General features: G+C 37.6%; 1 protein-coding gene across 1 annotated transcript in view; it reads right to left on the reverse strand.

The window, feature by feature from the left end:
* The window catches only part of LOC150104937 (uncharacterized), a 352,647-nt gene that overhangs the window by 323,544 nt on the left and 6,475 nt on the right, over positions 1–22,628 (reverse strand). The window contains exons 2-3 of the mRNA XM_090395091.1: positions 16,075–16,185; positions 3,472–3,643 (exon numbers count right to left, since the gene is read on the reverse strand). Coding sequence (XP_090251217.1) covers positions 3,472–3,643; positions 16,075–16,185 — 283 coding nt within the window. The remainder of the gene's footprint in view (positions 1–3,471; positions 3,644–16,074; positions 16,186–22,628) is intronic.

The following is a 22,628-nucleotide window of genomic DNA, read 5'->3' on the forward strand; positions in this document are numbered from 1 at the left end:
TAGCTACAAAACATCTTAGCAGTAGACTACATAAGACTTTGGATGATGTCATTAAAGCAATGAATAAAATAAAAGCCCAGTCATTGAATATCCATATTTTTCAGGAACTTTGGCATGAAAATGAAGAAGAATTGGAGCGTCTTTAGCTTCACACTGAAGTTAGATGGCTCTCAAATGGAAATTGCCTGTGATGCTTTAATGATCTCTATGAAACTGTTTTGGTATTTCTTAATTCACATGATGAGAACATGAGTAATATTCTAAAAAAGGAAAAGATTGACATCACATATATTTGTGATATTTTCACCAAATTAAATGAGGTTAACATGAAATTGCAGGCAAGCAACATGAATCTTATTAAAGCAAAGGGAATTATAAATGCTTTTATCAGCAAATTAACTTTCTACAAGTGGAGCATTGTAAGATGAGATTTTCTGCAGTTCCTAAGTCTAGAAATAATAGATGGTGATTTAATATTAGATACCTATTTGGATTGTTATTGTTCCCATCTTCTGATGTTGAAAGAAGACTTGATGATCAGATTCAAAGACTTTAATGAGCTAAAATACCCAACTGGGTCATAAATTCATTTCTTTCTGATGCCACGTCTGTTCATCCAAATTTGTGTGAAGAATTTATTGACTTAAAAAATTATTTTAAAGCTGAAGCACAATTTCAACAATGTGGGTATGAAAAATTCTGACCAAATATGCAATGCAACTATCCTCAGCTTTGGCAAGAAATAAAATTACTGCTCATTGCTTTTCCTTCTTCATACTTGATCGAGAAAGGATTCAGTGTTGTGTTGCAATTATTAGCTAAGCAGCGAAATAGATTGCAAATAAGTGAAAGAGGAGACTTGAGACTTCCTTTGTCAAACATTGAACCTGATATTGAAAAATTAGCAGGATCTTATCAGGCTCAGGGTAGCCATTAATGATTGGCTGATTAAATACAGTAAGTTTACATCTTTTTTGAGTAAAAATTAATTTGTAGCAAAGTCATGAATTTTTAATTAACTATCAGTTCAAATATGCTCATGGTAATTTGGGTTTGCCTAATAATATATTATAATTATCTTATTAAATCATTAACCTAGTATAAAATTGAGCAGGGGCACCAGGCCATGCAAACAGTTGAAAGGGGGCACCAGGCAAAAAAAAGGTTAAGAATCACTGATCTACACCAATGTCATCTACTGCCCACCACCACTAGTATTTTCAAAGACAATCACAAACATCCATGCCCACAGCAGGATTCGAATCCCACAGCCTTTTGGCTGGAGAGTGGTTATATACTGGGAAAAGTATAATGATTGTCAATTTAATGTTGCAAAATGTGGGGTTGAAAAGATTGCTCATATTGATAGTACTGGATTACAGGAAACTGATGAGGCTAGGTACTTGGTGATAATTGTGGACATAGAGTTGAAGTTCAGAGGCAACAATGAAAAAGTTGGTAAAATGGCTCAAAGGATTACTTGGATGTTGAAAAACAACTAACAAGTTATGATAGGGAAGTTATTATCCCTCTTCATAAAACTATGATTCAGCCACATACAAAAGAAAAATATTAAAGTATATCTGATATGCACTGCTTTTTTGTTATTCTGCAGTTATGTTGCATTTATCTGCAACAAATAATTTTTTGCACTTTTCTTTCCTCTGTCTTCTTTTCTCCCCAGCCTTAAATTTATTCACACAAGGGTCGAACTGAACATGTTATTCTTAGAAACATAATCTGTTAAACTTGATATCATCCTTGTTAACTCTGTGTTCTTTTCTCCCCAGCCTTAAATTTATTCACACAAGGTCAAACTGAACATGTCATTCTTAGGAAGATAATCTGTTAAGCTTGATATTATCCTTGTTAACTCCTGATGGTCATTGGTCACAAAGTGTAAAGTATAATATAATTACTAAAATTATATAATCCCTAAGCATTGGCAACCTCCAAAATTTGAAGAATTATGCCTGTTCAATGCTCAAGCACAAAGAATAGCAGAATGATAAGATCTGTGAAATGGTAAATGGTAAAATTTTTGAAAATGGTTAAGATTTTAGCATAGCTCTCCTGGAAACTCGGGTTTTTCGTCCTGTAAACTCAAGAAAATCGACCGTAGAACCCACACTATTTTCAGACATTAAAAATATTGTGTTAGGGTTAGAGACCACGAGATGGCGGCACTAGCTTGCCACCTTCTTCACTGGGTACCGATGAAGCAGTGATAGCCTTGGGCCAGCTATCTCTCTGTTGGCTACCAGTGGAGATTGAACTGCCCACTCAGTCTCCAAAAAGTTAGATAGGGTAAATGGCCCTGCTTATTCCCTATACGGGAACAACACAGGCGTTAGCTGATTTGATGAAAAAAGTATAAGATTTATGCAGATTATCAGGAATCTGAGAAAAGAGTTCCAGATACAACCTTATGATACTCATTTTGAGTTCATCAAAAAAACACCAGATCACCATTACAGAATATAAAGATTCTACAGTCTGCTAGGCAAAGATGAAATATGCATTCCAGTGGGTGAAAAGGTCAGAGAGAGATAATCTTGAGGTGAGAGCAGATAAAGAACTGAGATATACAGGGAACACAGTTGAGAACTCGAACAAAAAAAAAAAAAAAAAAAAAAAAAAACACCACCAGACTACAGTGATGACAAGGAGGACAAAAACAAACAGATATAAGCAGGTTAATTTGGCATCATAGTAAGAATCTCAATTGCACTACATCTGGACTAGCAAGGCACAATTGGATTTAACCTAAATTTTGAGGTAATGAGGACACCCAAGAGAATCCACAGAAAAATAACTATGATAATATCAAGTATCTGAAATGGTGACCATAAGCACAGCCGAGGAAATTATTCATTGAGCAGAAGGAGGGAACAGAAGTAAAACAAGATGCTACTGCAATGCTATATGAAGGGAATGTGGAGTAGATTTTTTGCTTAGAGATGATGATGGACAGTAAAGCATTCTGTCCTGGAAATGGACAGAATGCATATATGATTGCATGTGTTGAGCACACAAATGACAGCTCAGTTTAAGAGTATGATAAACATTAATATTTTATAATTCCCTTCATCAGAGTCTTACAACTCCATGGTGACCTGATGGTAATAATAATAATAATAACAACGGGTATTCTTGTTTTGAGGATGACCTGTTAAAAAGAAATAACACTTTCACTGACCCTCATTTATAACTTCTAATCTACATTATGCTGAATTTTCCAATACAGCCAACATTTCATATGTTTTTTTTTTTTTTAACTTAGCAGTCTATTACCTTGGAATAGCATGAATGCAATAGAATTAATCAGAAATAAACAGAATTAATCATAATGGCAACAGAAGATGTTTTTGGTTATAAATAATTATTTATGATCATTATGTTTCAATTATCATGATTTTTCTTATTATTAAATATATAATTTGCTTATCCCTAAATTTATTTAAATCTTACCTGACCATGTACAAAGGCACTAACAAAGAAGGCAAGAGAATCTGGCCATGGTATGCAATTAAAAGAATCCCACCATCGCTTTACAACAATTGATACATAGAAACCCAAAACAAATGACACAGGTATGAGATCAGCATATGTACTACAATAGAGAGAAACTTTCTCGAAATAGCTGGAATTATATAAAATAGACTAATTATGATAAAATTATTGTATTAAAGTCACATTGTGTGTGTTTAAATCTGAACTGATAATTTACCATTATTCTATTAGCCAATATCATAACTAGCAGCTTAAAATTCCTACTCATAAGCACAGAACTTTTGAAATGAAAAACTATGCAGTTGAGAAGATTAATCTTCAGTAAATAAAATTGAATTTAATTACTTTTCTGATAAATTATATATACTCTATTGTGAGTATTTGACCATCAGTAGTATGGCAAGTAAGCAAACAGGCTGATAAGCTGTAAGCTCTTGTAATTGTTAGCAATATCATAAGGGACTTTGTGGCATGCAGTACTTGCGGCATGTATGCGTCTCGGGAATTACATATGTGGCTTGTTAAAGAGAGTGGAGAGCGTATGTGCGCAAAATGCAGGCAGTTAGAGGAAATAAGTACATTAGATATATCGATATCCGACTTTGTTGCTCCAGGAACGGGGAATGAATGTAGGAAGACAAGTAGTGTGATAGGAGAGAATGAGAAAATAATAGTTGATAGTGTGGAAGGTGTGAATGACTGTGATAGTTTAGGAGATGGTTTTGTGTGGGAGAGTGAATTTAGATTAAGAGTGGCTGACCTGCAGAGGGAGACAGATGAGTTGAAAGAGGAGGTGGAATGTCTTGTGAATGAGAGCAGAAGTATGAAAGATAACATTAGGAGAATGGAAGAGATAAATGCAAGGCAAATCAGAGTAGGAGAGAGAGAGAATTTAGGGAGTATGAGTGAGAGGTATGGGGGTGCTAGAAGAGGAGAGAATGGAAACAGTAGAAGAGAGGGAATGAGAGAGAGGTATGGGAATGCTAGCAGACGAGAGGATGGAAACAGAAGGAGAGACAGAATGAGAGAGAGCGATATGGAAGTGCTAGAAGAGGAGAGAATGGAAACGGTAGGAGAGATGGAATGAGAGAGAGGTATGGGAATGCTAGAAGACGAGAGGATGGAAACAGTAGTAGGAGAGACAGAATGAGAGAGGGATATGGAAGTGCTAGAAGTGGAGAAAATGGAAACAGTAGGAGAGAGGGAATGAGAGAGATGTATGGGAGTGCTAGAAGAGAAGAGAATGGAAACAGTAGAAAAGAGAGGTATGAGAATGAAAGAAGAGGAGAGAATGGAAACAATAGGAGCAAGGGAATGGCAAGAGGTATAATGTATGGCGACTCAATGATCCGTGGTGTTCAAGATAGGATGCGTGAGGAGTGTTTGCCAGGAGGAACAATAGAAAGGGTGGCTATGGCAATTAAGAGAGGTGAAAGGGTGGATGAGATGATTGTGATGGTAGGAACGAATGACTTGAGTGGTAATGTAAGTCGGGCAGCGAGAGATATGAGATTTTTGCTTGAGACTGTACGGAAGAAGACAGAGAGAGGAAAAATAGTGTGCGTGTTGCCTAGGTATGATAATGATGAGCTGAGCAGAAGAGCGGTGATATTGAATGGCATAATAGCGAGAATGTGTGACAAGAGAGGACTGGTATATGTGGATGCTTGGAGTGCGTTTGAGGAAAGAGAGGAATTGTATGCGAGAGACCGTTTACATTTGAATGAGGAAGGACGTAGGCATCTGGAGAGATTGCTGTTCTGAACGAGTCAGTGTGTCCCAGGGAGGATGATAGCAGGGGTGGCCTCTTGTGGGAATGGATACTTGGGAGAAGGGAGACAATGTCAGGCAACACTGAGCCCAGTGGAGTCTAGAAGGGATAATGCTGGGTATAGAAACAATGGCATTTATATGCTTTATACTAATGCCAGGAGTATCCGGAATAAGGGAGAGGAATTGGTGGTGCAGATAGCATCAGCCTGGCCAAAAATTATTGCGATCACTGAGACGTGGTTGACAGAAGGGGATATAACAACAGGAATAGAAGTCGCTGGGTATAGCATTTTTCGTCAGGATAGGAGGGGAAAGCGTGGTGGTGGGGTACTGCTTATGATAAGTGATGACCTATGTCCTCTAAGAGTGAAGGCTTTGGAAGGAAGTGAAACGAATGATTTTGAGAGCGTATGGTGTGAGGTAGAGGTAGGCAAGACAGGATATTTAGTGGGGTGTTGCTACAGACCCAGGAGCACAGAGGATGGGGACCAGGAGATGTTTAGACAGCTAAGTTTGGCAAATGCAAGAAGAATGATTGTTATGGGAGATTTTAACTTTAGTAGTATAAATTGGAGAGAGGAAGATGCATGTAGCAATAGGGGAATGGAATTTCTAGAATTCTTGAGGGACAAATGTCTTAGGCAACATGTAACAGAGGGAACAAGAGGTTCAAAAGTTTTGGATTTGGTTATAGCATCAGAAGAGTTGATAATTTATAGCATCAGAAGGTGGTTATAGCATCAGAAGGTGGGAGAGACGTCAACTGAGTTGACGTCTCTCCCACCAGTTGGAGAAAGTGACCATACGGTGTTGACTTGGAAAATGAATAGACATGCAGGAGTATCAAAGAGACGGGAACTTATGTGGAATTATAAGGCAGGTGATTATAATAGTCTTAGACGTCAACTTCGGGAAGTTTCATGGAGGGAGGAATTGGAAGGCCGGGATATCACCAGTGCGTGGGAAAGTGTGAAAGAATATTTGTTATCAGCAATGGTAAGTTGTATACCACGAGTGAAGAAGAGGACGCAATTTGGAGTAAAGTGGATGACAAACAATATTAAACAGGAATTGCATGCGAAAAAGAGGCTAAGGAAGAGATATAAGGAGACAGGTGAAGAGAAGATGCATGAAGAATATAAGACACAGGCCAGAAGAGTGACTAGTGTGGTAAGGAAAGCGAAACTGGAATATGAGAGGAGATTGGCCCTAAGATCCACAGAAAATCCTAGGGAATTTTTTAGCTATGTGGCCAGTAGGAGGAGAAATGACTGTGGAAGAATGATATTGTGGTATAAAAATGGGAATAGAGTGACTGATGCAGAGGACATAGTGGAATTGTTCAATGAACACTTTATTGGAGTATTTCATCCTAGAGGAGTCAGTTTTAATGCTAGAGGGATAGGACTGGTTCGAGGTCTGGAGGTACAAGAGGAGAGTGTGCTTCAGATACTGAGTACTCTGGATGTCAGTAAAGCTGTGGGACTGGATGGTATTTCACCACGAGTTTTAAGAGAATGTGCTAGGGAATTGACAGTGCCTTTAACGTCGCTTTTCAATGAAAGTCTGGCTTTGCTGAAGGTGCCCAGGGAATGGAAGGAAGGTAAGATAGTGCCATTACATAAGGGTGGTAACAGACTGGAAGTGTCTAATTATAGGCCAGTCTGTGTGTCATCAGTAGTTGTTAAGATCTTGGAGAAAGTAGTGAGGGACCATATACAGCATTGAGCAGATGAGGGTAATGTTATCTGTGAGAATCAACATGGATTTGTGAAAGGATGCTCTTGTGTTAGCAATATGCTAGCCTTTTATAATAAAGTTACAAGAACATTAGATGAGGGAAAGGCATATACTGCAATTTTCTTAGACTTGGCGAAGGCATTTGACAGGGTGCCACATGATAAACTGATATTTAAGTTGCAGCACATGGATCTGGATGTCAGATTGGTCAACTGGATTCAGGATTGGCTGTCTGATAGGTATCAGAGAGTTGTGTATGGTGGAGCAGTTTCCAGGAGGCAGAGGGTTACAAGTGGGCTCCCACAGGGCTCAGTACTAGGACCTATATTGTTTAACCTTTATATCAATGACATAGCCAGTGGATTGCAGGGCAATATTCAGTTGTTTGCAGATGATGCGAAGCTGGGAAGGATTATTAGTAATAGTGCAGATGTGGTAGCCCTGCAAGAGGATTTAAATAAGCTAGATAGATAGGCAAATGAATGGGGGTATCAGTTTAATGCAGCAAAATGTAAGGTCTTGAGGTTTGGGAAACATCGATGGGATGCTGCATACTCTATGGGAGGAGTTATACTGGAGGAAGTAGGGGAGACAAGAGATCTGGGGTTGATGATTGATAGAAACCTGAAGTTTAGAGGACATATTGCAAAGGTGGTGAAGGTAACACAGAGGATTGCTGCTATTATGAGAAGGACACTGACCTGCAGAGATAAGAGGGTTATCATTCCGTTGTATAAGTCTCTGATCAGACCACACTTGGACTATTGTTCTCAGATTTGGTCCCCAGGATTTGAAGGGGATAAATTAACTGTGGAAAGGATACAAAGACGGATGACAAAGATGGCTTCAGGACTGTACAAGGATAGTTATGAGGTTTGGCTGAGAGAATGTGGACTGCAGAGTTTGGTGGATAGAAGAAGGAGAGGTGATATGATTGAGACTTTTAAACTGTTGAGAGGTGGTTACAGGGTTGACACTGGGGAGTTCTTTCGCTTGGTTGAACAGCGGGAAGGAGTGATGACAAGAGGCCATCCCTGGAAGTTACGAAAAGAAACTGTGAGCAAGAAGGTAAGGAGTGGTTTCTTTGTGTGGAGGGTGGTTGAGCCATGGAATGCATTGCCTGATGGAGTGGTGGGAGCGAGAACGGTCAGTGAGTTTAAAGAGTGGTATGATAGACTTTGTGTTTCTCAGGGGGGGACCTCCCCTCGATGAGTCTTGACAGACTTTATGTCTTAGGAAGGACCTCCCTCGATGAGTCTTTTGACTCCTTGGAGGCCTGAATAATAATAATAATAATAATTGAGCAATCTTACTTAGATGAGTTTGAAAAATTTAACTATGCTGAAATATTATTATTATTATCATCATCCTAAAATCCCCATTGAGTTACAAAGGGACCTGCTAGACTCATCTAGGAGGTCCCTTGATCATACACACAGCTTATCATACCATACCTTAAACCAGCATTTCTCAAACTATGTTTCGTGGAACATCGGTGTTCTGCAGAAAGTGAATAAATGTTTCCATGAAAAATTATCAAAATTAATATGAGCCTAGAATGGTTGACAGCCACCCGTGGTTGTCAACACCTCCAAGTGTGAGTGAAGTAAGGAGGTATCTATTCTAAGAAATGTGCAGTCACAAGCAAGGTCAATGCGATGCGTTGTGGCCTGGCACACTTGTAGTGTGTGCTGTCGCATTTTTGCGATGTGATACAGTCTGCTGCGGCGATGGTGTGCACTTAGCTTTACATCGAATATGAAACTGATGATACTCTACTGTAACCAAGGTGTTCCGTTAAAATTTCAGGATTTGTGAAGTGTTCTGTCATAGGAAGAGTTTGAGAAACCCTGCCTTAAACACATTCAAATTCTCTGCAGACAATGCACATTCTCAGGCAATGCATTTGAATCATTCATAACTCTCCATGCAAAAAACCTGCTTCTCACTCCTCTGCTCACATCCTCCTCATACAGCTTCCATGAATAACCTCTTGTTCTCCCTCAATCTCCCACCATTTTACGAAAACCTCTTCAGTGTCTATCATATAACAACCCCTTACCAACTTGAATGTTTCTATCATAGCACCCCTCTTTCTTCTATCCATGAGACTCTGCAAATTGCATCATCCCAACCTTTCTCATATTCAACATTACAGAAATGAGAAGCTATTTTGGTCAATCACCTATGGACCTTCTCCACCATCCCTTCATCCTTTTGAAAACAAGATGACCTAATCTGTGCATAGTAGTACATATGTGGCCTAATCAGAGTCTTATACAATGACAGCATCAATGATCTATCATTGATGGTGCTCCATCAGTACAAACACTGATTTTACTAGAATCCACTTGTAGATTTTCTAGGCGTGATTTAACTTTCTCAAATATGTCTGATCCTCTTGTTTTTCCATGAAGTAATTCAAGACTGATAACTTCTTCAAAAACATTAAAATTATCATCAATTCCTCTTATATAAAAAAAAATGTCCACGTGGTTGGCTAGTGGCTTTGCCTTCGCAACCATATGCCAGGGGAAGGAGTGTTTTAGGCTCGATTCCTATTGACAACATGAGGAGCTTAAGGATCTTCCTCAGCCATAGCCAAGTTAGCTGGTCTTGGGAGTGGACAGCAGGGTTTTTTCCACCAGTTTTTCCTGGGGTTTTTCCTCCCGCAAAGCAGGCAAACCGGCCCCGTGAACACACATGAATTACAGTCAGGAATACCGACCCAGCCACAGGCCTGATTTGTCAGCTATGCCAGTCCAGAGCCCAGATAAAATTTGGGAGGATTGAGATGGTGCCGTACCTTCTCATAAAAGGGAATCAAGGCTGTTGTATCATCATATGAAACTAACTAACTTATAAAAATGCTTAGCTAGTCTACATCACATGTTAGCAGATTCATCCATAGCTAAAGAAAGTAAAAGCATGGACAAGGTCTTTCAGTTGCTTAGATACATCATGAGAGAGTTCTTCGGTGTGTCTTATAACTGTTTGCTTTAACAGAGCAATTTTGTCTACTTTCCTTTTGATACTTTTTTATCACCAAGACATCTTGCAAATATTTGAAGACAAGGCTTAACAATTTCTTCTCCATCAGAGAAGATTTCTGTTTTTTTTTTTTTTTTAGCTAATGCTAAAGCAGTTTTGTAGGACACTTCATTGCCAAACTTTCATAACTTCTTTTAACAACCATATTTCGTCTTGTTTTGATTTCTTCCTTTTTCTTAATCACATATTCTCTCCATAACTCAGACCCATGCACTAGCTTAGTTTTCCTCTATTTCAGTCTAATGTGTTTTATAGTATCCATTAAACGAGTAGTTAGCGTATTATCCGCTCACCAGCCAAATAAGGCTGCGGGTTTGAATCCCACAGTGGGCATGGATGTTTGTGATTGTCTGTGAAAATACTGGTGGTGGTGGTCGGCGGTAGATAGTGTTGGTGTAGATGATGAATGTAGTTGTAGTTGATGAATTGAGTGGTGGAGATGGAGAGTTGTGGAGTAGGTGCCCTCCCTCGATGGGTCTTTGGACTCCCTGGAGGTGTTATGTAATAATAATTAAAATCATGTCTTTTATTATGTGAGAAAGTGTTTTCAGAAACAAGGCACAGTGGTTTTCCTGATGGATTCACTATAAAGAAGAACTCATTTTCCCACTGTTCATTGAATTGATGCTTACTATCACTTTCTGTTTTTCTTTTGGTCTTTTTTTTTTTTTTGCACCATTATAGGTAACTGAATGTAAAAACAAAGCCTAATTTTCAAAAAAGTAAAAAACTGCAAATGTTCACAAAGAACAAAGAAAGCACAACTCTGTAGCACATGAGTATCAGTTGTAAACTGACTGACATAGACTTGCAATGCACTGCTATTGCTAACATTTGGCACCTCAGGATCAAATAAGTGAATGTGCAAAAGATGTGCATGAAACAATAAAATCGCTAAAAATAATGACTAAAACTCAGTCTACAAATTGGTTTATGGTCAATACTTTTTCATAAATAGACTTACTGTTTATTATTATTATCATTGGGATCCAATGCACCACTTTTGGTGCATGTACCATAGGTTGGCCACCCATGATTTAAGTATTATAATTTTAGTGCTATTTGTTCTAGGTATATGTATAGAACTAGAAATCAACTTCAGTTTCAATCTGTTATATATTAATACTCTCGATATATTCTGAATAATATATTACTCTCAAAAATGTTCAAAATAATTATTCAGAATTTTCAGTGTGAATTTTTAATTCATACAATGTGTGACATTATAATTTAAATTTTAATCGGTGTTCTTGACATCAAGAATGATAACTGAACGTAAATGTCTCTGAATGGGGAAAATGAACATTGGGGTGGGAGAGAATGGCTTGACCTGGGAGATCGACAAATATAGAATCTTCAGTTTAGAAGGAATATATGTAGAATTACAAAGCAGGTGATTATGACAAAATGATGAGGCAGTTTGTCTTAATCACCCTGGTGCAGTGTCACATCATAAGAATCTGGAGAGAGAAAGATATTAGCAATGCATAGGAGATAGTCAAGGGATGGTTCAAAAAAGCAATATTTAGATTCTATACCCAGAGTAAGATGGAGAAACCAGACATGACTTAGATGAATGAATGTCATCAATTAAGTGGGAGTTGCAGAAAAAGAAAAGTTCTGGGGAATATATAAAGATGATCAGCAAAGTCATAAGCAGTACAAGGCACCGACAATAATGGTGACCAGTACAGCATGGATGACAAAAATCAAGTCATGGGAGCAGGCTAGCTCATCAATTATAGTTCTTTTACTGTGTAGTGAGTAAAAGGAAGAACAACTATGAGAATGTGCAAGGGAATTGGCAGCTCCTTTGAACAAGCTGTTTGAGAATCAGCTCTGGAAAAGTGCCAAGAAAGCAGAAAGAGGACAAAACAGTTCCATTGCATAAAGTAAGTTCCAAGGACAGAGGCAGCAATTACAAACTATAAGTATCTCGAGAGTAATAGTTAAGGTATTGGAGAAGCTGGTAAAAGGCAGAATTCGGGAATAAGTGGAAATGAAAATGGTACTCAGGGACAGCATGATTTTATGAAAGGTAGGCCTAAGTAATTTGCTCACTTTTTATAATAAAGTGACAGTCAAAATGGATAAAGGAAATGGCTACAAAGCAGGACTTTGCAAATGCACCTGACAGGATACCACACATTACTTTGTTATATCAACTGGTGAGTACTGAAACAAATGGAGTTGAAAATGAAACTGATATAGATAAAAGGGTGGCTGATGGATGGTTATCAAAGAGTAGAATATGGGGGAAAAGAATCCAGGAAAACAGAGCTAACAAGTTGTGTGCTGCAGGGTTCTATATTTGGACCAGTCCTATTTAATTTGAACATCAAGATACAGGAAACGATTTAAGGGGAAATATTCAATTATTTGCTGATTATGAAAAACTGGAAAGAATGATAATCAGTGAAGATGATAAAGAGATGCTGCAATCTGACTTAACAGGCTAGCAGTACTGACAAATGATAACAGCTGCCAGTCTAATGTGGTAAGGTGCAAGGTTATACACCTTGGCAAGAAGGGATTACAACCTGCTTGCTACATTGGCCACATTAATTTTCTGGACTACAGGAAACTGATGAGGCCAGAAATCTGGAGGTGACTGTGGACAGGAATTGAAGTTTAGAGGGCATATCACAAAGGTAGCCAAAACAGTTCATCAGATTAATTGGATGTTGAGGAACACACTGAAAAGCAGGGATAAGATATTATTCCTCTACACATCCAGATTACTTGTACAGATCCAATAGCTTTGGATTCCTTAGGGGATGAAAGCTTGGGAGATTTTCAAAAAATATTTAGTGGATGCAATGTCTAAATGTATACCACGGGTGCGAAGGTTAAATAAGGTAGGTGTGAGATGGATGAATAAAGAGATTAAGCATGCAATACAGAGAAAAAGGGCATTGTGGAGGCAGCATAAGAGAAGTGGAAGTAACCAATTTCACGAGGTCTACAAAGACCAGGCAAGGAGGGTGACTTGGTTGGTGAGAGTAGCTAAAGAGAGGTATGAACAGCAGTTAGCTAATGAAGCTAAAAAAGAATCCTAGGGAGTTCTTTCGATATGTAGCCAGCAAAAGAAAGAATGATTATGGAAGGATGACATTGATTGGAGGAAATGGTATAAAGACAGCTGTTGCAGAATGTGTGGTGGAGATACTTAATGAGCAGTTCATAAAGATCTTTCAATCTTGTGAATCTGACTTCATGGAGAGATTGAGAGCGGTTGATGATGGGGAAGAGAGACTGACTGTAAGTGAGCAACAGGTGTTTGGGGAGTTGAGTAAACTAGATGTAAATAAGGCTGTGGGACTTGATAATATATCACCGCGTATTCTGAAGGAATGTGCCAGAGTGTTGACACCTGCCTTGACATATTTTTTTAATACGAGTCTTTCACTTGGTCAAGTCCCTAAAGAGTGGAAAGAGGGTAAGATTGTGCAACTTCATAAAGGAGGTGATCGAACTCAAGCATCAAACTATAGGCCTATCTGTGTGTCAGGTGTTGTGGTTAAGTTGTTGGAGAAGCTTGTGAGAACTAGGATCCAGAGTTGGGTTGACAACAATGGTATAATCTTTGATGGACAGCTAAAGGATTTGCTAAAGGGAGGTCATGTTTTAGTAATCTATTTACTAAAAGTGACTGCTTCCTTGGACAGAGGAGAAGGATACACAGTGATGTACTTGGATTTTGCGAAGGCTTTTGATAGAGTACCTCATGATAAGTTGATAGTCAAACTAGAGCAGATGGGTTTGGATATTAGATTAGTGCATTGGATTGGAGACTGGCTATCTGATAGGTATCAACAAGTTGTGTATGGGGGTGCAATATCCAGGAAAAGGAAAGTCACTAGTGGAGTGCCTCAGGGATCTGTTTTAGGGCCATTACTATTTAACTTGTATGTTAATGATATAGGTGAAGATTTGGATGGAGATATTCAGTTGTTTGCAGATGATGCAAAGTTGGGACGAACCATGAAAGAGTATGAAGATGTTGTGGCCTTACAAGAAGACTTGAATAAATTGAGTGATTGGGCAAGCAAATGGGGATGTGAGTTCAATGTTGCAAAATGTAAGGTTTTAAAATTTGGAAAACAAAGATGGGATGCAGAATTTATGCTTGGTGAGAATATATTGTTGGAGGTAGAGGAAATAAGAGATCTGGGGGTGATAGTGGATAAGAATCTAAAATTTATGGGTCACATCGCCAAAATTGTGAACACAACACAAAGACTTCTGGGAATGATGCAGAGGACACTGACGTGTAGAAGTAGGGAGATGAGATTCTTGTACGTTGTATAAGGCTTTGATTAGGCCACACATGGATTATTGTGCCTAGATTTGGTCACCGAGTTTTCAGAAGGATGAAGAGATGTTGGAAAGGGTCCAAAAGGCGACTGACTAAGGTAGTTTCTGACCTCTGGAATGTCGAGTATGAGGAAAGATTGAAAAGATGTAATTTGCAGAGTCTAGTGGAGAGAGAAGGAAGAGGGGAGATATGATAGAGACCTACAAGTTGGTAAGGGGTTGTTATAGGATCAATGGTGGAGAAGTTCTACAGAGAATAGTGGGAGATCAGGGGAGAACCAGAGGTCATCCCTGGAAACTGTATAAAGAGGGTGTGAGTAGGGGAGTGAGAGGTAGGTTTTTTTCGTGCAGAGTTGTGAATGATTGGAATGCCTTGCCTGAGAGTGTGGTGTCTGCAAGGAGTTTGAATGTGTTTAAGACGAGGTATGATGAGATTTGTGTGAGATAAAAGGACCTCCTAGATGAGTCTTTGACTCCATGAGGTCTTGTTTAATAATAATAAAAAAAAAAATAATAATAATAATAAATTAATAATAATGAGAAAGTGGTAGAGACAATTCAGAGAAAAGTGACTATGATTGTGACAGATCTATGGAATTCTCTATGAGAGAAATTGAAGGTCTGTGGATAATAAAGCTCTTTAAAAGATACTTGTGCCATGAAAGGTTTCTTTAATTAACATGAAAAAACACAAGGAAAGAACTAATAATATTTATTTAAAGCCATATATTTCAGCTTGAATATTACAGGCCATCAGCAGCAGCAACAATAGTTAATTACAAAGCAGAATGCAAATAAAGGATTTAATTGAAAAAGTAAGCCACACAATGTTATACATAAAACAACACAATGGTATAATTGAAAGAAATTTGCTTTATCAATTATTCAATATTATTGTGAAAATTATTATTTCCCTTTTCACATTATATCATATTGTGAATAAACTATGATGCTGATGATGAAAAAAAAAAAAGCACTTCGGTGATGTGTGATGAGAATAAGACTTGCCATAGACAGAGAGAGAGGCAATCATTCTGATTTAAGTTTGGATGGTGAAGTAAGACCTCAGTGCTTTCTTTAAACAAACATTCAAATTTATACCAAGATCGATGAAGTAAACATGTTTCGGACCATTCAGATTTACTATTGCTAATGTAAGACTGGTGTTCTTGTATTCTCTTTCCTATTGAATATCTAGTTTGTCCAAAGTAAGAATGATGACAGTCACAAGGAACTTGGTAGACACCAAGAGGATAGCCAAAGGAGACTGTGGGTTATAAAGGTTAGTTGACAGGCAGAAAAGAGGGGATATGAAAGAAACATATTACGAGTTGTTAAAGGGATTAAATAGGATTCACACAGAGGTTTTTTTTTTTTTTTTTTTTTTTTAAGTACATGATAGGAAGAAGTGCAGCGGGTTATCCCTGGAAATTATGTAAAAGTATAGTTGGCAAGGGTGTGAGAACTATATTTTTGTGAAAAGTGGTGAACGACTAAAATGAGTGCATCATTGGTGAATGAGTTCAAGGAGAGAGGTATAGGTATTGTAAGAATAATGGTTAGTACAGGCCTTCCACAATGGCTCTTACACTCCATGGAGATGCCTGAGAATAATAATAATAGATACAGTATTGTAATAGGCTTAAAATACTTAATAATGAAAAGAATAAGTATACTTACCGCTTTTGCTTTTCTCCTAAGCCAAATCTATAAATTATACTTAGGAGATAATACAATGAGAAATAGAGAGCTACATCTGGCCATAGAAGCTTGTAAATACTCCCTCGCCACCTATGGGTTATAATAATTTTAGTTAATCTTCCATGCGAAGTTATTCAAAATAGTGCTGAAAAAAGAACATGAGGGCAAACAAGTGTATAAAAAATATTTTATTGTATGCAACATGTATATCAAAAGTCTTATCTAAACATGACTCATCACAATAAAATAAATGTCTCAATAAGATAAAACAATGAGCTACACTACTGTTATTGCATAAATTAAAAACGAAATCTAATTTTACATGAGTAAACAAACTTCGTTACTTACAGGAATTTATTATGATAAAATACAGATAGTCTGTTTCATACTACAGGTGTGTGGTTTAGCAACACCTGCTGAAGATAAATAATTATCAATTATTATTATTATCATTATTAGACTCATCGTGGGAGGTTCATTCAACTGACAACCTACCAAATCTTAAAATCCTTAACTCCTTGCATTAACAACACATTCTGGTGATGCATTCCATTCACTGACAATTCTCCATGTAAAAAATCTCCTCCTCACATGCCTCTTCACCACATTCTAATAGCTTCCAGGATGACCTCTGGTTTTTCTCCTCTCGCCTTCTATCTACTCTTTTTATAATCTCATCTGGATTAATCTGATAAAATCCTTTCACTAACTTAAATTTCTCTATCATATCACCTCAAAAACTCCTATCCACCAAACTCTGCAATCCACATTTTTTCAACTTCTCTCCATAGCCAGCATTCCAAAGTCCTGATATTGTCTTAGTCAAATGCCTCTGGACCATCTCCAATGTCACCACATCATGCTGAAAACTGGATGACCAGATTTGAGCACATTAGTCCAAGTGTGGTCTGACCAGTACTTTATACAGTGGCACAACCACTTCCTTATCCCTACATGTTACAGCATTTTTTATAATAGCAGCACTATGATGTGTAGCCTTTGCAACACTTGCAATATGCCCTCTAAACTTCAGTCTACTGTCAACCATCACTCCCACGTCTCTAATCTCATCCACTTCCTGCAGAATGGCACCATCAATATAGTATACAGCCTTATATTTCTGCACTCCAAAATGCAATAACTTGTACTTATTGATATTAAAACTACAACCACGCTCCTTTATCCAAGTAAAAAGTCTATTCAAATCTTCCCGAAGGGAATTAACATCAGCAGTGCAACTTATAATTCTTCCCAACTTTACATCATCAGCAAACAACTGAATATCCCCAGTAGTCCACATAATATATCATTTACAAACAACTTAAACAGCAGGAGGCTGTGAAAAGAACACTAGGAGACCACTAGTTACCATCTCTTTTGGAGACACTGTCCCATCATACACAACTTGTTGGTATTGTTCACGAGCCAATCTCCAATTCTTCTAACCAGTACACCATCTATCCCCATCTTCTGCAGCTTGTATACACACCAACTTACCATGTGGTAATCAAATGCTTTTGCAAAGTCCAAGAATATCACTGCATACAATTCTGACTTACCTAACACACCCACCCTATCATAAAATGCAAGCAAATTGCTAAAACAGGCCCAACAGTACGTGGTGATATGTCATCCATTCCAGTAGCCATATTTAACATCTAACCCAACCAATACCTGATACACCCTAATTCTTTTGCTCCCAATTCTCCTAATACTTGTCTCCCTTCTATATATATTGGAAGGCATCATTTACACCGTTATAATATATGCTTATAAAGTGCTCATTTAATAATTCTACTATATCCTTTGCAACTGTTATTCTGCTGCCATGACTATCTACCAATGTCAACTTGCGATAGTTATTTTTTCTTTTGCTTGCCATATAGCGAAAAATTTCCCTTGGGTTAACTTTGGCCTGACAAACCAATCTCCTCTTATACTGCACCTTTTCATTCTTTACCATCCACATCACTTTTCTAGCCTGCACTTTATACTCTTAATGGATCCGATCACCAGCGACCGTCTTGTATCTCCTCCATGGCATTTTCTTTTCCAGCACAAGATGCTTGATTTCACTGTTCATCCATTTTGCTCCTACTCTATTTACTAGCTTAACCCTTGGTATGCAGTTATACATTGCTTTTGTCAGATACTGCCTTGTGAGTTTCCATGCATTGTTAACATCTTTTCTGCTCAGCTTGTCTACCCAATGTACTGAATACTTCCTCTAATCACCTGCTTTATACTTCCACATATATCTATTTTTGGCAGTAACCTTTTCTTGTTTCATCACTTCCCAAACAAGTACCTCATGATCACTCTCACCAACCGGTGGCAGTGTCAACACCTCATTAAAAACTACTTCTTGTGAAGGTTATCACCAAATCCAAATCAGTAAAGCCTCTAGTACCTTCAGTCATATACTGCTTAAGATATTTCTCTCTCAGAAATTCAACAAACTCATTCTCCTTGTTGCTATACACTATCTCCTCCTTCCATGCTATATTTTTGTAATTAAAGTCTCCTATCAGGATCAGCTTCTTTTTATATGCCCAACTAATTTGCCTCAACAGTTTGTAATCAGTATTCTCTGTATTCCCTGGCCTATAACAGCAAAAAAAAAAAAAAAATTCACATTCACCATCCGTAGACACCATATTGTCACTATTGACATTATTGACACTATTGATATTGTCACTATTGATATTGTCACTATTGTCATCATTATTATTATTTGTCATTATTATCCAGGGAGTGCAAAGACTCATCGAGGGAGGGCATCTGCTCTACAACTCTGTCTCCACCACTCACAATCCACCAACGCCATCTATTGCCGACCACCACCAATATTTCCACAGACAATCACAAACATCCATGCCCACGGTGGAGTTTGAACCCACAGCCTTTTGGCTGGGGAGCAAATATGCTAACCACTCGGCCAGCCAGGCTGGTTATTTGTTGTGAGTGCAACTAATATGAATGAATTCAAGAATAAGTAAGTATGATAGCTGGCACGTGTAGTAGATAGCCTCCCTCGATGAGTCCCTGATTCCCTGGAGGTCTCTCTTAATAATAATGATGATCAGTGCTTTTTTTGCTGTAATAAGATGTTATTACAGCAAATTCCACACTTTTAACATATCCTCCGATATACTCTCGTCATCTCGTTTTCTGGGCATGCTTTGTGCGCTGCACTTTCCTTATGATCGTAAATCTTTTTTCTTAATGACATTAACTGTTGTTTGAGATTCTCCAAAATGACTGATTTTATCATTTCCCCACTCCACTGAAATTTTTGTTCCCATGTGTTTATCGACAGCAAAACTTCTGACATAACGACACATTTTACAGCCCAACATTTTATTCTTGACATACAGCTACTCGTTTCTCTCGCAGAAGTCATTTTTCTGCAAAAGTGTCCAACATTTGGGCCAATCATTATCAGAATCTGCTTCCTTTTGACCACATGGATCTTCGGTTTTGGTTTCGTTATCCTGTTCAAGTGTATTTTCGGTGCTAGTTTTCTGTTTTATAGGATCACAAGTAGATTCAACAATTTCTGCTTCTTCAGCCTTCCCTTTTTTACTCATTGGCATAAAGTAACTACTTATTTTACTCATTTTGAACAATGATTAAACTGATTAAACTTAGATTAATTCAAAACTAACGTGAACACCTGCCTGTTGCAGAGTGAACACAGAACTGGTAAACTGATATTGGAAGCAATCGGAAGTGAACACAATTTCCTGCTGCGTACCAACCTATGAAACAGAAAAGCAGGGTAGCAACTTATGCGTAATCAAAACTGAAAATTCAATTCGTGAACACAGTGCCATCCACCGGAATATTTATAATACATTTTGCTGTCAATAAATCGCAAATTTTTAAAAACTTAAGAAAAAAGGTGCCGGTACTGCGTACCATTGCGTACTGCCAGAAAAAAAGTATTGATGATGATCATGATGATGAGTTAATGGAAATCACTGAAAACACTGTGTTGTTACTTTAGTCAAAAGCAATTAATTTTTGAAATGAAGAACCGTACACAAGTAAATAATGAGAGACAAACAGAGAATTAGGAAGCCAGCCATGGAAGTTGTGTAAGAATGTGGTCAGTAAGGGATGTGTGGACCAGATTTTTTGTATATGGAGAGTGGTGAATGAGTGGAATGGATTGCCAGAAATAGTTATGACTTTCCTGACAGTGAATGAGTTTAAGGAGAAGTATGATAGGTTTTGTGTGTATAATAGTTTGGATCTCCTAAGATAAATCTCTGGGCTCATGGATATACCATATAATAATAAATAAAGTACTTTAAATTAAGAGCATTTAAATGCTACAAAGTGGTAGTGACTACTCTTTATTCCAGAGATCTTTCAGAAAAAAATAATCAGTGAACTAAAAAAAATATATATATATCAACTGAAAACTACTTTTAAATTATTATTACCCCAAGACCTCATGGAGTCAAAGACTCATCTGGGAGGTCCTTTTATCACACACACACACACGGTTCATCATACCGTGCCTTGAACACATTCAAACTCCTTACAGACACTACACTCTCAGGCAAGGCATTCCAATCATTTACAACTCTGCACGAAAAAAATCTGCCTCTCACTCCCCTACTCACACCCTCTTTATACAGTTTCCAGGAATGACCTCTGGTTCTTCCCCGATCTCCCGCTATTTTCTGTAGAACTTCTCCACCACTGATCCTATAACAACCCCTTGCCAACTTGTAGGTCTCTATCATATCTCTCCTCTTCCTCCTGTCCACTAGACTCTGCAAATTACATCTTCTCAATCTTTCCTCATACTCGACATTCCAGAGGTCAGAAACTACCTTAGTCAATCGCCTTTGGACCCTTTCCAACATCTTTTCATCCTTCTGAAAACCAGATGACCAAATCTAGGCACAATAATCCACGTGTGGCCTAATCAAAGCCTTATACCGGAACAAGAATCTCCCTACTTCTACATGTCAGTGTCCTCTGCATCATTCCCAGAAGCCTTTGTGTTGTCTTCACAATTTTGGCTATGTGTCCCCCTATCTCCTATCAAAATCTTTAACATAACAATTACCGAAATATAAAGCCAAAAGGCTTCAGTTGACTAGTAAGATATTAAAATGAAGGATATTATGGATCCAGCTATATTTTATAGCCAACAATGTTTCCTATAGGTTGTGCATGTGTGTGTGTGTGTGCACCCTCTCCAGTCAAACAGAGCACACATGCCTAGTAATCAAGCCCACACATGCGTGCGATTTTTGCTTTCATTATTTCTAATTTACAGTCAATAATATTTCATACTATAAAAATCATTTATTTTATTTAGTAATTTCTCCAATGTCTCTACTGCAAAATTACTCTACTCATTCCAACTTAATACATTCTAATTAGTCACTTTTAATCTGTGTCATAATGAAAACTAACACTGCCATCAACAAATTGGCAAATTTGTTAAGTGTCCAATGTTTAGACATACAGTTACTTGAATTGAGGCAAATGGTGATGGAGTTTTGTTGCTAAGTGGATTTAAGCAAATTAACTTAGTGCTCACAATTTTACAGGTTTATGATTAGACAAAAAAAAAAGGGCATCATTAATATGTGCAATATTACACTAGTGGTTTAATGCATTAAACCCCAGAATTTTCTGTAGGGTTTAAGCATAGAATTTTCTATTCCTGAACTAGACATAATTTGTTTGTAAACTGCATGTATACAGTATTTAAGTAGCTGAAGGAGTAAGCATTTAGGCTGCTGTTATAGAAATAATTAGCATGCAACATACAAGATCTTTTAGCAAAGACGTTGTCACCAATTTCAGGCATATTAAATTAAAAGTTTGGGGCTTGTGACTTTTGCTATTGTGAGCACAAGCACACATTGAGTCTGAGACTGGATCTCCCAAGATAAATCTCTGGGCTCATGGATATACCATATAATAATAAATAAAGTACTTTAAATTAAGAAATCTTAATTTAGAGATTTAGAGAGAACACTGATAGTTAAATATAGAAACTGAAAAAGTCTCAAAATTTACCAGAGGGTTATAAAAATATAAACCTTTGGCATCAGATTTGCAAATACTTAAAAGACATGCACTCAGTCCAGGAGTCTGTAGTATTTATTTTTTTTTTATTATTTTTATTTTTTTATAGTGCTTAAATTAGATTTCACTGGCTTGAGAGCTGTTCTGAAATGTTGGTTCTCATCAGACACCAGACAGAAACATAGAAGAGCAAAAACCTTCTGTTCAATAGCAATCTTATGTCAGAAAGTTAACTTCATAAGTGAAATCTCAGTAGGTGTATAATCAATTACTATAAAGCTCAAAGGCTTCAATTTAGTATAAGCAATATATAAAATGTAGGACATTCCAAATCAATCCATATTTTATAGCCAAAATTTTTCCCCTCTATGTCTCTTTCTGGTCTGCAACAAGTATCAAAATTTCAAAACAGCTGTCAGCTATCAGGTCAGTACAATAATTTTAGCATGAATAAAATGTGAACATACATGCTC

The sequence above is a fragment of the Typopeltis vanoorti genome, chromosome 7 (genome assembly GCF_054136105.1).
Source record: "Typopeltis vanoorti isolate ZY-2024b chromosome 7, IOZ_Tvanoo_1.0, whole genome shotgun sequence".
Taxonomy (NCBI): domain Eukaryota; kingdom Metazoa; phylum Arthropoda; class Arachnida; order Uropygi; family Thelyphonidae; genus Typopeltis; species Typopeltis vanoorti.